Here is a 22,334-nt window from a genome sequence, read left to right as displayed (position 1 = left end):
GCTAATTGACTTTAATGATAAGCTCTGTATATTCACAGATTCCAGCTCGTCTCCATACACTAGCCTCTTGTCACACACCTACACACTCTTAAAGTGTAACCTTCCTGTGTCCTGCGCGGCGCTCCAAGAGCCCTTTTTGAAATTCTAATTCTTATACAATTTCCCTTTTAAATTTGCTTCACAGTAAGCAGAAATTAATTAACTAACCTGCATGCTAGACTGCCAATACATAATATGTCTCTCCTCAAAGAGGCCGAACCATAGCCATGCATGCTCAGTGTGTGTGTGTTTCCCTGTGTGTACGCATTACACATACAGCTGGTGTGAATTACCACAGGTCGATGCTTCAAATCACAGAGGTGATGATTCTCTCTGCCTTTGCTGTAATTGATTGAAAAGAAGAAGAATCTGTGTGAATACAGGTGAAACGCATGCATATTCTCCTCGTCTCATATGTGTGCAGCACAGTGTGTGCATATGGTGTGCGATAGCCACTCTTGAGTTTGTTTAGCGCCCTGCTGTCCTTGGCAGCTTGTGTTCTTTTTTGATTTAGCATATTCTAAATCAAGATCATACATCACGTTTGTCTGATGACAACCGCAGCTTTGGACATTTCTGCCAGCAAGCACAGCTGCAGAATTGAGAGAACAAAGACTCTTCTAAATCTCCCTTTTGACTTTGTCTGCTGATTTCCGTTCCCTCTGTCATTTGCCTTCTGTCTCTTCCTCATAGGTCCTGAATCCTTCTCTATTTTTTATTTTTTTTTTAACTTATGAGCAAGATGTTGGTCTGCTTCTTTTTTTTCTCTCTTTTGCTCCATCTCTCTTTTTCCCCCCTCTCTGAGGAGATTAACACAATCTCCCCTGCGTGTGAGAAAACAAACACAGATAATCCTGGGTACGCTGCTGGCGTGTGACCGAGGATTAACCAGCCATTTTAAGTGAGAGCATATGGAAATAATAACTGCAAACTGACACATGCATGAGCTGGCTTGTCCCCCAGGTAAGAGGAATAAAAGGCGCGCAAATAGCCGGCTTACACAGCTCACAGAACCCCAAAAACATACCTCAAAAGGGGAAACATCATGAATCTGGATACTGGTTTGTATTAATATTGTTGTGACATGCCTGGTGTGGCGTGTGGTGATCCCTTTGTTATACAAAAGGCTGTTAAGTACAGTATACATGTGTAATGAGGCATTTTCAGATCAGAGCTTTTTATGCTACAATAGTTTGTTCTTTTTGCTTCATCAGCAACTACACATGTAGCTGCAGTTCAACACAAAATATTTGCATCTGAAGTACAATATTGTGCAAAACTCTTGATCCACCCCTTATATCTGTGTATCTTTGTATTTTGCTTCCAAGCACACTTTCACATAATCTCTTAAAGCAACATTACAAAACTTTCCAACCTTAAAGGTCCCATATTATACACTTTATTCCCAATCTGAGACCATTCATTAATATCTAAATGAAATATTTCCGCCATGGTATGGACAAATCGACCCTCAGTTTGAGTGCAGCGGCTTCTCTTCACCTCCCTCTTTTTAGCAGCTTCAGAAATGTGCCGTTTATGGTGGGCGGAACCCTGGTGGAGCAGCTCAGCTGTTGGCTCCGCCCATCGCATCGCCCGTCATGAGGTGATTGACAGGTTAATATATTTTCAAGCTATCAGACTAATAAGGCCGAAACGATAAAATAACTGCCAGCTCTTACCTCTCCAGCTGTGTCACGGACAGTTGGTATTGAACCTGGCTTCAGCTTCAAACGGTTGGCGAAGCCTGCTTTCCATGCCCCCATGTTGTGGAAACAGTCCTCTTTGAAATGCTGGCCACAGACATGCAAAACCTTTTGAAGTTTTCCGGGTACATTTCCTCCAAAAATAAAATTAATCCACTCAGTCCTCGTGGGTTCAGTGGATGGAAGTAAAAAAATGTTTTCGTGTTCATTTATGCAGCCACAAACAGAACAGTGCTTCTGTCGCTTAGCCATGTCCGCTAACGAGGGTTGCCGAAGAGGGAAAAACACTGGGCGCTAGGTGATTTTTAGAGGGCGGGCTTTGAGAGCCGGTAGATGGGTCCATCGCTCTGTGGGGAGTGGTTATTGTCCCTTATGACGTCATAACGTACACGCTTTCAAACAAGCTCATTTCAGCGCTTACTTCCCTAGAGGTGGAGCAGGGGGGAGAGAGAGCGCCTGAAAGAGTTTCACACTTACGGGTCTCCTACACATGCGGGGGGACCAGTATGACTGTTCCAAAACCATTAAAAAGTGAATTTTGCATAATATGGGACCTTTAAAACTCTGTGTTTGTGGCTAGTTTTGATAGCACACTGACAGGAGACAGGAAGCAAAATAAATGTTGTATTTGCCTTTATTAGAGGGTGCCAAAAAATTCCATTGTTAAGTAATAGGGCTTTAAAGATGCACTATAGAATTTCTTTGCAGATTTTTTCTGTGTTCTCTCCCCCCATTGATGACTAATTTGGCCTCCGTCCTTCCATTTTGGCAGTCCTGAACGTAGTTTTAAGGTTGAAAAGTTACATCCTTGGTTGGAGAGTGCCTCATTAAGGTGGTCTTGATCTATAGCTCTCCAGACTTTTTGAGTATGAAGATGTCTTTTAAATTTTTCTTTGACATTAAAAACTTCTTTTGAGTCATTTTCAGTCCAGTTCTTGTACCTGATTAGTTTCAGAGGAATGCATTATTTTGATTCACTTAACACCAATTCATGAATCATTTAGTTATAAAATGGGCAACTAAGTCAAACCATGAACCAATGGTGCATCTACATATGACAGACAAGTAGGGTAGGTACTTTGTTACAGCCTGTCTCAAATACATATAATTTGTTTCCTCATTTTACTGTGCCATCAACCCAAAAAAAATCCCAATTAATTTGACAGACATAGAATAATATTTTTGCAGCAACAAGGTGATTCCCAAAGAGCTATTAGCTGAATACTTGTCAAATGTAAGCATAGTGCACAGTCTATCTACAACTACTTGAAAGGGATGTCTCTAAGAAATGGGAAAAACCCTGCAAAAACCTGACACAGGGCCTGAGAGATGCATCTAGACCTTTTGCTGATCCATCTACTGTTCACTGAAGGCTCATCAGAAATGGTCTCCATGGAAGGGTGGCTGTCAAAATACAGTCTTAATGAAGGAAAATGAGGGGAAAAGGCTGAGGTTTGCTAAATGACACAAGAACTGGACTGCAAATCAGTAGCAACATTCTTATGGAGTGATTAATCCTCCCCAGAGCCCCAAACTCAACATTATTGAAAAAGTAAGAGATCATCTTGATATAGAACTGAAGAAAAGGCAACGGACATCCAAAGAAGAGCTTTGGAAAGTCCTTAGAGAAGCCAGGAAAACTATTTTAAAGTTATGACAAAGAAGCTTGTATAAGAGGGTTCAGAATGTGTTGAAGAGTAAAGGTGGTCATACCAGCTATTGACTTTCAGATTTACTAGAATTGTAACCAAATTTTTCTTTATATTCTGTATTTCCATATATGTTTGTATATATTCCAGTAAATCACTGCATCTGTTATTTTGGCAACATATTGTTGTACTTGGACCTCAGATATGAGTTATACTGCTTCTTCTGGCAGTGCGTGGGTGGAAAATCCAACAAAGAATATCCGTTTTAGGAACTTTACTGAACTTTGGATGGTAAGTACAGAATCTACAGCCATCTACATTAACATCCGTAATTGCTGCTGTGTTGGGTTATGGTCTCTGGCTTGACACTGGACAGCAAGCTGGCCACGTCCATGCAATTAGCCATGTGTAATGTTAAACATCCAACTGAAAACCTTTAGACTGTAGTGAGGAGACCTTGCTAACAACTCATGCGTATGTATGCTATTCTCACTAACCCAGTGTTTCCAAATGCAGGTCCTTAGGACCCCCTGACCTGCATGTCTTAGACATGTTCCTACTCCAACACACCTGATTCAAATTAATGAAATTCCTCTTCCAGTTCCAGCGGCCTGTTAACGAGCCATTCATTTAATTCAGGTGTTAAAGTAGGGTTACATCTAAAACATGCAGGGCAGGGGGTCCTGAGGACCTGGATTGGGAAACGCTGCACTAACCAATCAGAAGGCTATATTTGCTAACATGTAGGAAATAGAGGAGGGCCAGACTTAGTTACTGTGATCTGCCTTACAATATAAAGACATGAGAGGTTACTCAAGACTTTTGCACAATATTATACATATGTACAGCTATTAGCTACTCAAAGCTGTAAGTAATTAGCAGCCCACAAGGACACCCAAGTCTGCAGTCACCAGTTTAGGTTGCCACAGATATTAACCTCTGGTCGTTAGGGGGCTCTGCAGAAGAGCCATGTCAAGTAGCCACTAGCTAGGGAGTGTTACGCTAATTCTTCAATTACCTGCTACTTACACTGCAGCCTTGTTCACATGGTGTGTAAAAAGTCTATTAGCTGCAATATGTACATTCATTAACAGCAATATGTAATAAGTAAATAAGTAGAGTGCAGCAGAGCTGACCAGTGAGGGAACAGAAGAGATTAAAAAGAGAAAAGGAAAGAAAAGAAAGCAGCAGAGAAACTAGAAAGAGGAAATTAATTCCAAATGAATGAATGGCTTGCTGATGTGTGTGTTATTATGTGGTTGTTTGTGCCTGCATCTCGCTAGGCATGTGTGTGAATGTGAATGAGGCAGAGCTTGGCTGAGTCAGAGCCACAGACAGGCAATGCACGCTGCCGCTTGACATGGCCTCCAGATAGAAAACAGAGCGAGGACAAGGTGAAGGAGCCAGCGAGATGTGGGGTGAGGAGGGTATATATGTGCGAAAACTTAGATTTTTGAATGTCAAAGGCATACTGGATATTTAGCCCTGTGTGGGGCTGAGACAGAGGGACAGTAGCTGATGATGAGAGGAGGAGAGGTGGGAGACAGAGAAAAGAGAGAAATCTTTTTAGTACTCAGGGTCTCTATGGGACTGAGTGGAAATGTGCAGTGATAAGCAGCATGAGGCTTGAGTCGACAGCCAGACTTCGAGGCGTGTCCCTGCCTCACCCTTACCGTGGTCTGTGATCATGCCATGTTAGCTCCCTCTCTCTGCCTACTGATTCTGTCTGCTTTCCACTTCTTCTCCATTTTGCCTTCACAGATCCTCCCTCAGTCTTCTTTTCAGCATCTCCCAAATCCTTCCTCTAGCTCTCACAGTCTTGACTGCGTTTCTTCCTAATCTGCTGTTAACCCTCCTGCAGCTCCCACCCACCTCCCATCTGACACATCATTCTGAGGTAGAGACGAGCACCGCTTTCCTCTCCATCCCTAGACGGGGGCCTCTACTCGGCTCTTCTCCTTCATTCCCTGCAGTTTTTAACACAGAGCAGTGAGGTCAAGTGTTTTATATCGATGCCCGTCTCTGTATATATCTCTCTACTGTTTATCGTTAAATGTGTTGGCTCTATGTTCCTGAGTATCTGTAACTGGGTGTGTGTGTGTGTGTGTGTGTGTGAGAGAGAGCGAGAGAGAACATCTCTCATAGATCAGCGGTTAAAGAGATTCAGCCCACAGCAGCAAGATGGCCATCGAGGTCAAGGCCGACTCTCTGGGAACACAAATTGTTCTGCTCGTATATCCCTTCCTCTCCAGGGACACACATATCATCCTTTTTCCCAGTTTAAATTTTGCTCTGACCCCCGAAATAAAAGACACCAGTGCTTGTGAGTCACCATGCAAACATGCATGTACAGATAAATAAATAAATGAATAAAGGGCTGTGTTTATTTTCTACTTCTATGTTTTCGTGTCCTTGTTAGTTTGTATTCCATTTGAGTTGCAGACTGTTTTAAATTCTTATTCCCTGAAAGGCTAATTTCTTTTTTTTCTTCTTGCAGGCGAAGCACACCAACATTTACCCCAAAATCCAAAAAACATTCAAGAACCACTGCTGATGTAAATAGTTGGAAATCGCTGCCTCGCAGCACCTCTAAATATTCGACAAGTGTTGCCACTTTTTTTTATAACCATTCAAAACAAATCCACGCGCAAACCTGTGATTCTCCAATTTCACCCAATATTTCAGATGTGGCAGCAATCCTGTTCAAATCTATCTCTTTGCCTCTCCGGGTGCCTTTGTGGAGGGATTAAAGCAACAGAAAGCATTATGAAGGAGGCCCTGTCGAAATACTAATTGTGCGTTTTATTTCGTTTGCCTGAGAAAGCTGCGCTTCAGTGCAGTGGGAGGAATGTTGTGGGTGGGAGATGTTTGCTGTATTTGTTTACTGTACATGTAATGTTACTGCTCGTTTCATCAGTCGCCAGCACATGCTGAAATGATTGATTTTCTTTTTACACACAGCACCCCACCTTCACTTTCTCTTTCTCAGTCTTATTTTGGCTATACTGTCTTCACCTATGAGGGTTTTTCTCTCTTTTTTTTCTTTTCTAATTATTTTGCCTTCTTGTCTATCTGGATGGTTATTTCTATCTCTGTGTGCCTCTCAGTCTCTAGCTGTGCTTATTTCTCCGTAAAGCTGTCACTGATTTCACGACTCTTGCCGTCTCTGCATCTCCCTCCCTGTCTGTTTGCACATCTTTCTCTGGTTCCCTCTTACTCTTATTCCCATGTTATACTGCACTCCGCTGTCACTGCCTCACAGGACCTCATTTATACACCTCCCTCAGCTCTCCCTTCGCTTCTCTCCCTCTGCATCCCCGATCTTTCCCCCCTTATTTCAGGGTCCTTGCCTTCAATTTCTTTCTTCTTGCATCTCCTGCAGTATCCAGCCCTCTCCCCTACCCTACCTCTGCCGTCTCTCTCTTCAAAGAAGCTCTAACTCAGCCTGGAAATCCTGCTCTACATACCACCTCGAGGTGAGGATTGTTTTTAACGAGGCTGAGAACTGACGCGGTGATAAACTCACCCACATTTCTGAGTCCATATGCACCACTGTGTATGCCCACATGCTCACCACAAACACAACAACTCCTGTGCACTTAGGTGTCCATGAATTAAAAACACACAAAATAGATTTCCTTGAGTGCAAGTTTTGGAAGATTTTGCTTAAAAAATGGATGCTGTTTGGCTTTTATCTTAAAATCTCTGCATGGGCCTCCAGTTAAGTGAAATTAAATGTAAATTACTTTATTTATCCCAGATAAGTATCCCTTTATTTTCTTAAAGTTTGTTCCGGAGGGTGATGGCTGCTGGAAGGAATGATCTCTGGTACCTTTCTGTCTTGCATTGGACTTGACGAAGCCTCACACTGAATGAACTGTTGTTTCCTTACTGGGTTGTGTAGAGCAGGAACCCCCGACCCTGATCCTGAAGGCCCACCGTCCTGCAGGTATTAGAAGTTTCCCTGCTGTAACACACCTGATTCAAATTAAATGGATCTCTGACAAGCTCTGCACATGTCTGTTAATGACTCAATAATTTGACTCAGGTGTGTTGCAGCAGGGAAACATGGAAGTCTGCAGGACAGTTGGGGATCAGCTACTTCAGAACTCAGCGGCACGAGTTCTGACGAGGACCAGAGGGCGGGAACACATTACACCAGTTTTAAAATCGCTCCATTGGCTCCCCGTGCATTTCAGGATTGATTTTAAGGTTCTTTTAGTAGTTTATAAATGTCTTAATGGTCTTGGGCCCTCTTACTTATCCGACTTGCTTTTAAATTATGAACCCTCGCGGACCCTGAGGTCCTCTGGTAGCGGTCTATTAGTTGTTCCAAGGATGAGGACCAAGCCATACGGTGAGGCCTCTTTCCATTGTTACGGCCCTCGTCTGTGGAACAGTCTGCCAGAGAACCTCAGGGCTGCAGAGACTGTTTATGTTTTTAAAAAGAGGCTTAAGACCTACCTTTTTAGCTTAGCTTTTAACTCATTTTTATTTGATCTTAACCTTTTAAATTTGTTTATCTTATTTTATTTTCATGTCATTTTACTCAGTTGTATTTATTTAAGTTATCTGTTTATTTATTTATTTACTTACTCTTAGCTTATTGTTTCTTAAGGTTATTTAATATTTGTTTTTACTCCAGTGTTTTCCTCATGGGGATCCTCCATGCCGGGGGCTCTGCCTGCTCAGTCTGGGGTTGTTGCTGCGGTGATCGCCCATGTCTGGGTGGCTGGGGCCCTATACTACAGCCTTATGGCTGTGGTGTGGGCCCCGGTCTGTCCTGATTGGGTGGTTGTTGTGATGGCAGCCTCTGTAGGACATGAGTTGACTGGCTCCTGGTGTGGATGGATCCCCATGATATTGTTTCCTCACAGCAGCAACATCAAGCCAGATGGTTATCACTTCAAGTGTTTAATACTACTTTTAGTACAGAGAAAGAAATCAAAGAGTCGTGTGCCGTATATGGGTTGGGGGTTGTTCGGGGGGGGTGGATGGGGGGGGTTGTTGTATATGCCAGGGGATGTATAAATGCATGTTCTTGCGTGCAACTGTAATTTCCTTTTTTTTTTTCTTCTTCTTTCTCCCCTGTTATGCAGTTTCTTTTTGTTTTAATATGGAAGAATTGATTTTTCATGTAAAGCACTTTGTGTTGCCCAAGCATGAAAAGTGCTTTATAAATAAAGTTTGATTTGATTTGATGTGAGGAATCTTTCACTATTTTTACCAGCTTTTGTTTTCATTCTTTTCTGTACAATCAGCTCCAGTGGCTCCAGTGTTATCCCCAGCACACAACCAACCTTCTTCAATAGTTTGTTCAGTTTAACTCGTATGATGGCTTTAAGGCTCAGAGGCTGCTTACCCAGCAGGTTATGTAAAGCTGATAGCACTTTCCACCACAAACAGAAGATCTGCACCAACTTGGTGCAGACATTGAATGATCTTGGCCTTGAATGATGTGTTGCATTCGCAGTCTGTTGTCCAGCTGAATTTCAAGGTACTTGTATTCCTCCACCACCTCCACCTCTACTCCCAGGATGTAAACAGTAGGGATGTGAATCCTAACAACTCAAGATTAATTTTGATTCCGATTCTCGGGGTGACGATTTGATTCAGAATCTGTTCTCAATTGAAACCGATCTTGGTTCAGTGACAAATGGGTGCCAATTCCTGGATTAACTACATTCCTCTATAAGCTAGAGAGAGCTTGAGAAATTGTTATTACTTAAAAAAAATGGTTATGTTAAGTAAAATACAGGTTTACAAGGTTCAGTTAAGTTTTTTTGAAAGTTTAAACACACAGGGACAATCTTTTGACAAAGAGGTAGCTTTAATTTTGCTTATCCAGCAAACTTTAACATTTCTTTGTCATTTAACGGTAGCTTTAAAAGTAAGGTAGTCAATATTTTTTAAGTTTCTTTGGTTACTCCGTGCCTCTCTGTGGGCATTGGCCAAGGTTTCCTCACATTTAACTTTTGTCCCTTCATAACGTTGTGATATCGCTTTCTCTGTGAAAAACCGACGTGACGGTATGATATACTTAGGCTAAATCGTGTGCACCATTGATGTTGAGCCTTCATTCTCCACAACGCTCATTAAAAATGAGGTGATGGATTTACTTTGATGATGGTATAAGATTTGGGCTCAGACATTTGAAGTGTTCCTAATATACTTGATTTTCATTTGGCAGATTTTGCACACTGAATATGTCATGTCAAGCTTGTTCTTACCTTAAATTATAAATCCAAAGTACACCCAAATGTTTGCCTTCAGCAAATATGGGGCTAGTTGTATTTTTCCTCCATGCAGAAACATTAAGCTATCATCTAAAGCTAACTAACAAGCGCTGGACTGCCCCTTGCTGGAACGACACACTACGGAGGCTGTTACCTGACAAACAGCACGCACAGTGTGTAATCTAGAAAATGTTTGAAAAATGCCTTTTAAAATAACACAACTTGGAAATATTGGACAGATTCAGAATCTTAAAAAAATAACAACCGCTACTCAGACGTGAATCGATTTTTCCTGGCACCCCTAGTAAACAGTACTTTATTTACTCCTGTTCTTCCTGAAGTCAGCAACCATCTCCTTTGTTTTCTTTGTATTCAAGATTAAGAGATTGTTTCTGCACCATCTCTCAAAGTAACTGACAAGTTTATGTACTCAGCTTCTTGTCCATCACATAAACCCCACAACTGCAGAGACATCAGAGTATTTCTGCAAATGACAGGAGTTGTACTGGAAGTCTGAGGAGTACAGACTTTGTGTTCTGCATAATTGATTTTAAAATACTTGTTTTTCGGTTTTAAAGCTCTTAAAGGTATTTAGTCCTGAGTATTTATCCAACTTGCTTTTAGTTTACGAGCCTCCCACAGCCCTCAGGTCGTCTGAGGCTGGTCTCTTGTTTATTCCTAAGGTGTGGACTGGAACTTTTGGTTTTTATGGTCCTCGCCACTGGTACAGTATTCCAGATGAACTGAGGGCAGCTGGAAGTGTTGATATTTTTAAAGGAAAACTTTTAATTGAATATCTTTTTAGTATTCTTAATTGGTGTTTTACCAACGTTTTTTTCTCTCCAAGTCTCTTATGTTAAAAGTGTTTATTATTATTTTGTGATTGTGTTTTAATAATAGTAATGACTTTTTATTTAACACATCATATTTAATTTTTCTATTCTACTTATTAATTCTTATTATATTATATTATTTATATTTATTAATCTTTTTTTTATTTTAGTTTTATTACGTTTTTGGCCCAATATCTTTTATCAAAATTCCCAGTGTTTTTCCAGTGTGGTTGATGAGGGTTAGTACAGCACTTGTAGGGAGCATCAGTTTATGTATGTATGTGCATGTGTATACATGTATGCTTGGATATATGTCATATATGTGCAAATGTTGACTCACTGGTTTATGGTCTGGGGCACTATGTGTCATGGTTCACAGTGCTGGTTCCTGATTCTTGTTTGGTTTTTGTCTGTTTTGGTTTGTTATGCCTTGATCTTGGTTTATAGTTCTGGTTTTGTGTTCAGCTTGTTATGATTATGGTTTAGGTTTTTGGTTTTTGTCATGTTTAGTTCAGTTTTCCTATTTTCCCCTCATGTGCTTAGGTCTCTGTTCCGGGCTCGTTACTTCACCTGGTTTGATTTCTCATTCACTTCACCTGCTCCTAATCACCCTCTCTGGTTTTCCCATGGTTTTCAGTTTGCCTTGTGTGATCCTTGTGGTTCACTCCCTGTCATGTGTGGTTCCCTGTCCTGCGTTTCTATATAAAACCCTTTTACCGGCACCAATTTTTGCCTCCTGCCTGATTCTGCCTGCATTTGGGTCCTCACCTCCGCCGCCATTCGTGACACTATGTTATGTTGTTTACATGGATTCATACATGATTTACATGATTCTAATTACATGAATGAAACCAACATTCTGCCTTTTCCCCTCCTTTTTTAATGGGATTATTTTATGATTTGTTGTCATTGTAATAAATTTAGGTATAGGTTAGGTATAAAGTATTCTGGCACCATGATGGATCTCCTGCATGCCATTTTTACAAAAAAAAAAAAAAAAAAAAAAAAAGACAGAGACAATTTAATATCAATTTAATTAAATTTTTACTAATGTGGGCCTTCATTACCTTGAGTTAATCTGCCAATGGTACAAGAGGAAACCAGCTTTTGCTTTCAATCATACACATTACTAACCAATCATAAGATGAGGAGGGATTGGAAAACGATTAGTTGGGAGATCTAGCTGTAGTCTAGTTAGATGCCATGCTACACATACAATACAGCAGGGACGTTGATGAATAAACGTAAACGTAGGTGACGAGATTGGGATGGATGGAGGGTAACTTAGTGACTCCTGGAGAAGCTGTTCTAATGGATAAGGAACCGTTTGATAACCTTTTATCATGAATACCCTTCCAAACTCTTTAAGAACTAAACCAGGAAGGGGCAGGATTTACAAAACAAAGATATTTTCCTTTAAGTCACATGTTTTCTGACACATGCTTTCTGTCTGCTGCTAAGAGCGTGCAAAATCATACAAATACAAAATCAGTAAATCAATCATTAAAATAATCTTGTATTTAGTATAGACCAATGCTAAAAAATTTGGTTTAGTTTGATCTGTAACAGTTTGACATGTAACATGGCTTAAGCAAACACTCTGCATGACAGAAATGGCTGACATTAACAGGGGCACATGTGTGTTTTTATTAAAGCACAAGAGACACTTCTGAAGGGTTCATTTGAAAAGAAAATGTCATATTTGTAAGTGGTCTCCCACACAGGGCCTTCCTTCATAAGCATATATCACATGTGCACACAGGGGCCACATTCCCACGCGTGAACAGACACATAAGCACTTTAACAACTGGTTACGAGAGGTTGTCAGCTCTCATCACCCCCATCATGCACACATGTCTTTATAAGAATGTGATTATTGGGGATGGCAGGCAGCTTAGGGAATGGCTGTTTGAAACTGAAATAATCCAGTATTACACTAAAGGGATCTATTAGCCAGCTGTACGGAGAATGGAAAGGAAGAGCCCCTTTGATCTTCCAGTACATGTGAACATGCTGCATGGACAAGCTGTGCTGAAAGCCAGCAGTCAAAACATTTCGACAGCAGTCAAAACACTCGATTCAGCTGCAGCTGTGATGCACTTTCATACAGATGTTTGATTATGTTTGCTGTCAACAGATGGAAATATTGAAATAAAAGAAAAAAGAAAAGGAGACTGGTTCATAGTGAGCAAATCAAAAAGAACCCCACTGCAACCCTCTCCTCTGATGGGATTCAGATACAAAGAAAAGGTAGGATGAATACAGATTAACCAGTTTAAAAAGCGCCATGAAAGGAAGGCTAATTGATGAACTGTGTAAGACCGTGCAGGCTTGTGCAGTTTCTTGTGTATTTCCAGGCAATTTCAGGTTAAAAGCGTCAGAAAACATGTTGTTAGCTATGGTTCGACTCAAAGGGGCTCTTCTCTAAAGACCTTCTTGTGTTGCTTGTTTCCTCCTCTCATCATAGCCTCTTCCTTCCCTCCTTTGGTTAGCTTTTGTCCTGTTCCACATCTCTCATTCTAACAACCTTTCCCTCTCTTTTTCAAACCCTCCTTCTATCCGACCTCGCCTCCATCTCTGCCGTCGTTCACTCACCTTGTTCAGCGTGATGACCGCCTCTTGGTTGACTCCAGTAATGTTAAAGGTGTCCCCGGTCTCCCCTTCTAGGATGATGTATTCCAGCTTGGCGTTCTCGCCGAGGTCGGCGTCGGTTGCAGAGATGCGTCCTATCTCAGCGCCCGGGATGGCCAGCTCGGAAACAGAGAAGGACCACATACCTAAAAGCAGACACATGGCAGCGCATATTAAGGACAGTCTGTCCCTTTATTAGCACCGACACACTTCATTTGTCATTTAAAGATTTAATTTTCTTATTTGAGCAGCTTGCAAATTACTGTCCCCCCACCTGGGCTGAGCCAATATTTACAACATTTCATAGAGATAACGCAGTGTTTAATTTAACTGAACTAAGAGGATGAATGGGGGAGATAAAGGAGGAGAAAAGCAGAGTGTGCGTTTGAGTACTCTGCACTGAGATGTTATTAAAAGCTGGAGGGAAATTGGCCAGAAAAACCTGCTGTAAAAATAACTAAATTAAAAGAGGCTGGGGTTTAAAAAAAAACAAAAAAAAAAAAAAACAGCAGTGGCGATAAAGGAAGAAAAACTCCAGTTAAGAGAGGCTGCATCATCTTCCTCACATTTAAACTTGATGAACTGTGCCAGCCACTTATTACAATCATCTGCTTTTTACTCCCTGAGTTGTCAGTCCCTTCCTGCTGCTAACAAGTTTTCATCAAGATACAGTATCAGACCCTTTCAAGTGCTGCCATCATGTTTAAACATGCTGGTTTACTTTAAGAGTTGCACCCATTAAAGCAGTGAATTATGAATCCTTTTGCTGGCTTCGCAGTTTCTATCTGGTGCACCTATGTGAGGAAAATATGAAGAACAAGATGACTTTCTCTGCATAAAAAGCATGCACTTACTTGCTCATGTATATTCAAAAATAATCTTGACATCTTACTTTATCTAAGCACACATACAGCTTCCACAAGAGAAAGACAGCTTTGTGGGAGAGACTGAAATTGAGAAAAATAGGCAAGATATATCAGTATTGTGGCTTGCACGTGTAGAACAGAGCAGCTCACTCAAACAGAGCCGTTATCTGCTTAGCTAACAGCTAAGGGAATCAGATGGACAAGTAAACACAACAACAACATCGCGAAAACACATTGGGCTGACAGAACAAAAAAGATAGCCAACGCTTACACGAGACAGTGTCAGAGGCAGCTCACAACCAGATGAACTGTGCAAATGTGACATCGCAGTGAAAAAAATTGTGTTATTTCAGTTTGTGGATCATGATCACAGTTCAGACATCACAGTGTTGCTGACAGTCATTCAGATTCAGACTGTACCACTTTTGTCTTTTTTAGGTTTCTTGATGTCATATATCCTTACTGTTAATTACTTATATCAAATAATATAACCTCAAGGTTAGAAGAGGATGAAGCTGAAGTGAAAACAGGCTAAAAACATAATTACTTGGCACTTTTGAACAAAGTGCTGAGTTGCTCAATACTTTGCAGGAAACAAAATACATACATGCATAATACTCACAAAAACCTATTTATGAAAAGCTAGATATAGCTTTTTGTATGACATCAGAATGTACTTAAAATGCAATATAACCTTTATTACTGAACTTAATTTGACCAGTCTAACAAGGTGGTTAACTACAAAAAAGAGGTGTCTGAGCCATCAATTGGTGAGTAAATGTTCGGGTTCAGTGACAGCTTGTATCTAAACAATCCTCTTCATCATACTGGTCACATGTTGACATCAGACCAAGACGACACCAAACACATGACAAGTTGGAAAGACATTGATATTTTGTGTTGTGGTATACCCTCCATTGTTGGTAGTTATTCTTTGAATTTATTGTTTGTAATGAAGAAATAATCATTGGATGATTCTTCTTATATCCTCTACTTTCATGATATCAGGTCATAATATCAGTGTAGCTTGAACTTTGATCATTTTCTGTAAATTTCATCCAAAAATGGATGTTTTGCCAGACAGCCCTGCCAATATAAACCAAGCATGGGGTAATCTGAGCAGTAACAACATGTGAAATGGACATACAGTAGCTTTTCATGTATGTAACCTAAGCATAAGTGGCTTCCCCAGCTGGTAACGTAACCTTCACAGCATGTATCATCATGGCAATGAAACTGTATTTTACTGTGTACTTGGTATTTTTCTAACCTTAACCCAAGTATGTTTAGTGCAGGAAGTAAAAAATAAAGACTGTAAGTGAAAATAAAGACATATAAAAGAAATTAGGAAAAACAACAATGTCAAGGTTAAAGTGAAAGATGAACCACATGCTTGGAAGTCAAGTGCGTCCTCTCCTGTCCACACAATTTGTGTGTGTGTGTTTTTAATAGAATGTCCTCTTTTCTTTTACTATTGGCATTGCTGGTGCATCAGTTACTATCTGAGAAAGGATAATTGGCATTGTGCAGCTGTGCAAGTTAATGTGCACTGTAAACAGAAGCCCAAGGAGTACCCAGTAGAGTACCCAGGAATAAAAAAGTGTTTCCAATGTAGACATCTTTACTGTAATTAGATTTATGTTGCTAAATGTTTTGAATGTGCAAATATAAAACATGGATTTCTGTCACCATATAAAAAGTAAAACTATTTTTTGTAGAGAATGCCAGATGATTGCAATACAAGATCAGCTGCAATCTTGCATCTCATGCTATGGTTATAGTCCCCAAAGCAACTCAAACATAACATGAAAACAAACAAAAAAAGCAAAAAGTGACTCAAAGACAAGGTTTGGAGCAGGAAAAGCAGGAGCAAGCTGAGGCCATTCACTATCAAGAATACATGAAGACAAAACATTTTGGAAATCTAGTCTTGGAAGAACTAAGAAAATCTTTTCTTTTTTTTATAATCTGGTTTGGTACAAAGCAGTGCATTTACAAAGGGTTTTTTGCTCAGACCAGAGTTTATGGACCCAGGAATAAACTATTTTGGCCCATAGCAGGCGCTTCATGGCCCTAATGCTCCAGCCATGACCGTGACAGCTTAATTTGCTCATAAGTTTCCTAGCATTTAAAAACCCCACCATACTGGGCACGTTATTTAGGCTTAGATTGGATCCAGCCCCAATCCCATGACCCTGAATTGGATTAAATGAGTATAGAAAATGGATGAATCCATTGATTTAATTTTCATCAGAGGAGACTCTTGAGAAATTCTTTTTTCTCCGGCACTTGCCACTGCATTATTTCCTTTCAAGTACACGTGTGAATGGTTATGATGGATACCTTACAGCAGGGATCCCCAACTCAGGTCCATGAGGTTTCACTGTCCTGCAGGTTTTAGATGTTTCTATTCTATAACACAGCTGACTCAAATAAATGGGTCATTAACAGGTTTGTGCAGAGTTTGACATCAAGCTGCTGGATATGAAGGTAAATATGTGCAGAAGTGCAGAAGATTGTAGATTAGATGTGAAAACTTGTAGAAAACAATGTGAGAATGCAACAAAAATCTGAACCTGCATGTCAAAATTTCTGTTGTAAAGTTAAAAAAAAAAACAAGAGCTGATTTGAAGTTACAGAAAAAGATATAACATGCAGGACCCTGTGAAAAAAAATTGCATTTATATGTCAAATTTTCACCTGAAGAAGATTTTCAGACATTTAGAAAAATATTTACAAATGTGTGAATTTATGTTGACACAAACAGATATACGGTTAACAGCTTATAATCTATTGTTAACTTGTATTTATTTTTTTTTCCCCATGTGTTAATTTTCTGTTACAGCCTGAAATGAGTAATTATTACACAAATCTGCTCTCACACATCACTTTCTGATGCAACTGCACTCTGACTTTTGGCACATTCATTGCGGGATATTTGTGCCAAAACTAACTTGTGACTTGAGTTTGGAGACGTGAGAGCAGAGCAGGTGAGCAGAGTAGAGTAAGAGAGGTGTGAATACACTTTTCTTTATGGAGCATGTAAGCTTTTGTTAGCATGTTTAGCATGTCAGAGATTCCTGACTTAAGCTGGATTTATACTTGCGCAGCATCAGCGTACAGTGGGGCTGGCGTAGCTGACGCTGCTGAAATGTGTTCTCCCACTTGAGCGTAAAGTTATGGCTTTGTAATGCAGTTTCTCTTCCACTTACCGCATAAATTCAGTGGGAATATCCTGAAATCTGGAAACACATAATCACAAACTGACCAATCACAACAAAGTATTTCCGTGTAACAGTGCTGCATACCTGCTGAACAGTATGTATTCTTTAATGTTGTTTGGAGCACTAGTTCTGCACAGCCACAGAAATTATTGCAATATAGAGGGAGAAAGGAAAAGAACGTTCTTTACGGTACCGTTATATGCACCCCTAGTGGAATTCTCTGGTACTGCACAGGAGGTATTTGAGCAAATGTGAGCTGCTGATGTGAGAACAAAGTAGGGATGTCTCGATTCTCTCTTTCCATCAAAGATTATGCCTGGACCATATCGGCAGATCAGTGCCTGCCCACTTGTATGGCAAAAGAAGACTTATTTCAAACAAACAAATTAAGTAATCCTTGTCTGATTTTTGTTTGTTGTTGTTTTGTTTTTTGTTTTTTTGTAGCCATAATATTTAAACAAAATGTCATTTTTTTATTTGCAATTTTTTTTATTATGTACAACTCGGGTTTGATTTATAGTACAACATAATGCATTCAACATTGTTCACTAAACATTACATTCACTAAACGGATGAGATGCATCCAAATACTTTTTTGATAGATAGTTTTACTGTTTTAACATAACTGACTTGGTGTGAGGTCGAGGCTTTTTGGTCATCCATGTGCACTGATCTGAGCAAACATAATTTAATTACAGATGTGTGGTCTTGTTTCTTTATTTTCTCTGTTCCTGTATTATTTGTGCCTCAAAAGGCAGCTATGATGCTAAAGGGCAGCTTTAAGTCAAAAGCTAGCTAGATGGGTTTTTATGTGTTTCTCTCCTTAAGTTCAGAAAAAATGCTAAAAAAAAAAAAAAAAACAAAAAAAAAATTTTTGTTATGTAGTTTACAGGAAAAAGCTTCCCCAGTCCAGGCAGATGTCCTGTAGCCTTTTCCATCCAGAGTTAATATCTTTATTGTTTACAGAGGTGAAAGAAAGTTCATGGCTCCTTTATTTTGTTGCAATATTTTTTATATTTGGATCTAAGATAGAAATAAATAAAACTTAAAGACTTGTGAGCAGTATCTATGTGATTTTTTACACATTTGTAATATTGTGAAATCAATTAACGTATAATAATTATGATAAAAAATTATTTCTAATTAAGAATATCTAATCATGACCTCCCTCACTCAAAGTAGCTCAAAGCTATTTACAGTGCACTACATGCATATTATATCTTTCAGTACCAGTATGTTGCCCACTATGATGATGTATGCTAAAACAAATATTTGATGACTGAAAATGGCAAAGCCTTCAACTGACTGTCTTTGATTAATTTCCCTTTTGTCTTGAAATTACTCTAATTTAATCATCCAGTTGTCTTTAGGGAGATTTGGAAGCTCTTTTTCTGCAGAAACTAAACATCACTACAAATTACCAGTGACAGATGAAGGAGTTACTCACTCACTGTCATCTGTTTGTAAGATAAGCTATCGAGGGATGTTTCCAACTGAACTGGATCAGTCAAGAGAAAAGTAACCTTGCATCAAGTATCAACAATCAATAAACACCAGGGGAATAAGAAATCCCTTCTTCTCTATCCCAATCTGTCAAGTAAAAAACATAAATCAACGTGTTGTTAACAGGAGCAGAAAGGCAGGAATTGCTCTAAAATCGCAAGATGGATTTAGATTTAGCTTTGATGTAATCCTAAAGAATCAAACGGTTTTCATTAGGCTGCCTTTCATAATAACTGTATCACCCAGCTATGATCACCATATACACCTGATATGTATTAATTGCTTTCTCAGTATCTGACTGAGATTGTGCTTTGCAAACAGATCAGAGTTGTTATTTGTTCGTTCATTTGCTTTCTGCCTGCAGCTTTTGTTGTCACGGCTCTGAGATTTTTGCCCATCAGTTCTCAGTGGAGATTACATAACAGCTCAAATGGCACAAACTCAACACTTAACACTCAAATGGAAACACACAATGTATATAATAATGTTCACCACTGGTCTGTGGTTTTGAGGACTGAAGCTCAATCTTGTTTTTAGTTTTGTTTTTAACCCATTGATGTGTTGAGGTTGCTCACTCACTCGCTGTACACAAGTACTCTTGACTGGATAGGAGCAGGCAGCTGTCGATGCATTTAGGACACTACTTGAATTCAGCAGTGATTCATAGTTATGTGTCAGATATTCACAGTCATCTGTCATATGACAAGCGCCAATAGGATACGTACACATATTGAGGTGATGGAAAGCACAAGTTGCTATTTTTGACACAAATCTGTGAACACCCATATCTGTATTTAAATCATACTGTATTCACATGCACAAGTATAAACCACAGCTGCATACAGTCACTTACAAATGGAAATTAAATGCAGTATATCGAAAAAAAAAAAAAAAAAAAAAAAAAAAAAAAAATTAAATATTTTTTAAAAATAAGCTACATCATAGCTAACACATATACTGTTAACACTAAAATACTGTAAATATTTTACTAACTCCTGCAGCTCACATAAAAGAGATACCAGCCAATTCACAGTTGAGACATGGGAGGAATCTGGCTCTGGGCTGCAATGCATGATGGTCCATGTTAACTGATGTAGTATTCTGTTGGTGTACCATGGGACCAGTTTATAGTATGCTACAGTTCCAGCTGATATTTCAAACAGCATTACTAAGTGGCTGATGCACTACAAAGTAGATGATACAGTGAATATGTGGACAGTTTGAACTCAACTTACGTGTGACAAGTCACGGGTAGACCTACAGAAAATGTATGAGGATGCACAAGTTGCTCGTCTATGTCTGAACATATCCTGTTTCAGCATCTTAATGACTCTCTAAAGTTGCCATGTCTCAGCTTAAATCTGTTACCACTTTCCACCGCCAGATAGCCCACGTGAACAATCAACTGCTGTCATCAACAATATATACTTCATAGTGAAAGTTATGGAATCTAATAGGTTACAGCTAGCAACCTGTGATACCACAACATGAAATTAGATGAAAAATTTTCCTGCCATCATAAACTGTGGTTCATATTCAACATTCTTTTTTATTTACATTATGCCTTAAAAACTTTAAAAATACCAGTACCAAAAATACTAAATAAAATTTTCAAACTTTAGAAATGCTTGAAACCAGCAACCGAAACTATAAACTCAAATTTTTTTCAGGTTTATTTGCTTTTGCTTCATACTGGTCATTAGGCACTTCTGCCGTAGAAGGATTTTTCAGACTCATAAGTTTTCAGTTTCTGGTTAGATGACCCTACAAAATTAGTCTGTGCTGAACTTTCGCGGATTTTCATACTTTGGGGTAATTTGGCATTCATCTTGCATCCTGTCTCTTCTCTAAATTCTCTAAAGCCAGTAAAAGTCATTCTGATATTGACTCTTGTTTTATCTTATGCTCTGTTGCTTTCTCTTTCTTCACCTCACATTCTCTGATAATGTCCTCCTGTATTTTCTTCATGAATCAGCCATTATCATGCCCTGGGCTGGAACAAACAAATGTGAAATATGTTTTTTCAGCCTTGGGAATTAGCAAAATTAAAGTCAGTATGCCATCAAAACAAGTCAAAAGAATGGGGTTTTAAAGACGGACAGTTAGATAGGACTGCTTTAAAATAAATATGATTGTCAGATTCATGACAAAGTTAAAGCAACACAACAGGACAGACTAGAATAACATTAACAAAAACCATCCGTTTGCTGATGCCAAAAAATGGAAAATCGTTTAATATCAATGTTAGGCTTATATATCTGTTCATTCAAAACGCTAGCCAGTTAGTTCTAAGGGACCCTGAACTGGGACCATACACTGCTTTCCAGGTTGTTATTTAGCACATTTACTCTTTTCTTTCTTGATATCTTTTTTACCTCCATCCTCCTCCTTCTCCTCACTCTCTTCTTCAATTTACTCGAGGTGCTCTACTACATGCTGTCAAGGACTGCTTCCCACGCTTGAGACTGTAATGCACACAGGATATAATGGTTGTTTTCAGTGTACTTACCATAACTTGCAGATTAATGGCTACTTAAAAAAATGGAAATAAAGAGGATCAAGTGATTTAAGGATACTTTAAAGAATGAGTCTTTGCGCACCGCCTCCCACAAACTCCCACAGTGCTGTTATTCATAAAGGTCATTAATCATTGTTTTATGAACTAGAAGTGAATTGATTGTAACTGTGCCATTACTGTTTAGTGAAATAAACTGTCAATTTCCTGATATTCTCAAATATTAAAAACACACAAAAATGTGACAGCAAAGACATTTTTGGATAAACATATTCTTACCTCCAAAAAAACCTGCTATAATTATGTTACATTTATTCACATAATAAGAACATTTGGTTATTTAACATTTCCAAGTCCCAGAAGGTTGCTTCTGAAAATATCAGGCCCACATTCACTGAGTAGGTATTTACTGTTTTCCTTTTTGTTTTATGTAGTTAAAGTTGCTACTATTGTTGGCATTTAGGCACCTGCAGCTTAGTTAAAATTCAGGAAAGTAAAACAAATCAACACAGACTTGAAGCCTGAGACAGTAGCTGACATTATAAACACTGAACAAAAATAATCTAGTCTAACTTTACATTGGGTGTAGGTCCTGCAGATTTTAGAAGTTCCCCTGCTTCAACACACCTGACACAAATTAATAAGTCATTGAGCAGAAGTTGACAAGTTGCTGAGTCTATTTAATTTTAATAAAAGGTGTTGGAGCAGGAAAACATCCAAAAATCTGCAGGCTAGTGGTCCCCAAGGGCCAGAGATGAGGTGTCTTAGTTGTAGGTAATTCTTTTATAATAATCTATCAAATTACACTGAGGAGAAATTAAATTTTTAGTTTTCAATGAACAATCGAAACTTCGAAGTTGCATTTATATGAAAAAAGCACCCTCTTTTAGCTGATTATTAGAGACAAACATCTCTACTTTGGCCTCATCTGTCCAAAGGACACTGTTCCAGTAAACTTTCTGTTTGTTCAGACTCAGCTTTGCTAACCTAAGCTGTGTAGAAATGTTCTTTTCAGAGAAAATGTCAGTCTTTTTCTAATGCCACTATCATAAACTTTAACATTTAACTCACAAAGAGAAGTATCTCTTGGGTATTTTGCAGTTTCTTTGAAAATTGCACGGTCTGACCTTGAGGT

The 22,334-nt window shown here is 39.2% G+C and overlaps 1 protein-coding gene across 1 annotated transcript in view; it reads right to left on the bottom strand.

The window, feature by feature from the left end:
- LOC121644217 overlaps positions 1-22,334 on the bottom strand; it is a 192,370-nt gene that overhangs the window by 33,782 nt on the left and 136,254 nt on the right. The window contains exon 6 of the mRNA XM_041992020.1: positions 13,056-13,237. Coding sequence (XP_041847954.1) covers positions 13,056-13,237 — 182 coding nt within the window. The remainder of the gene's footprint in view (positions 1-13,055; positions 13,238-22,334) is intronic.

The sequence above is a fragment of the Melanotaenia boesemani genome, chromosome 8, assembly GCF_017639745.1.
Source record: "Melanotaenia boesemani isolate fMelBoe1 chromosome 8, fMelBoe1.pri, whole genome shotgun sequence".
Lineage (NCBI taxonomy): Eukaryota > Metazoa > Chordata > Actinopteri > Atheriniformes > Melanotaeniidae > Melanotaenia > Melanotaenia boesemani.
The sequence above is the reverse complement of the archived record's forward strand: the minus strand, read 5'-3'. Positions and strand labels throughout refer to the sequence as shown.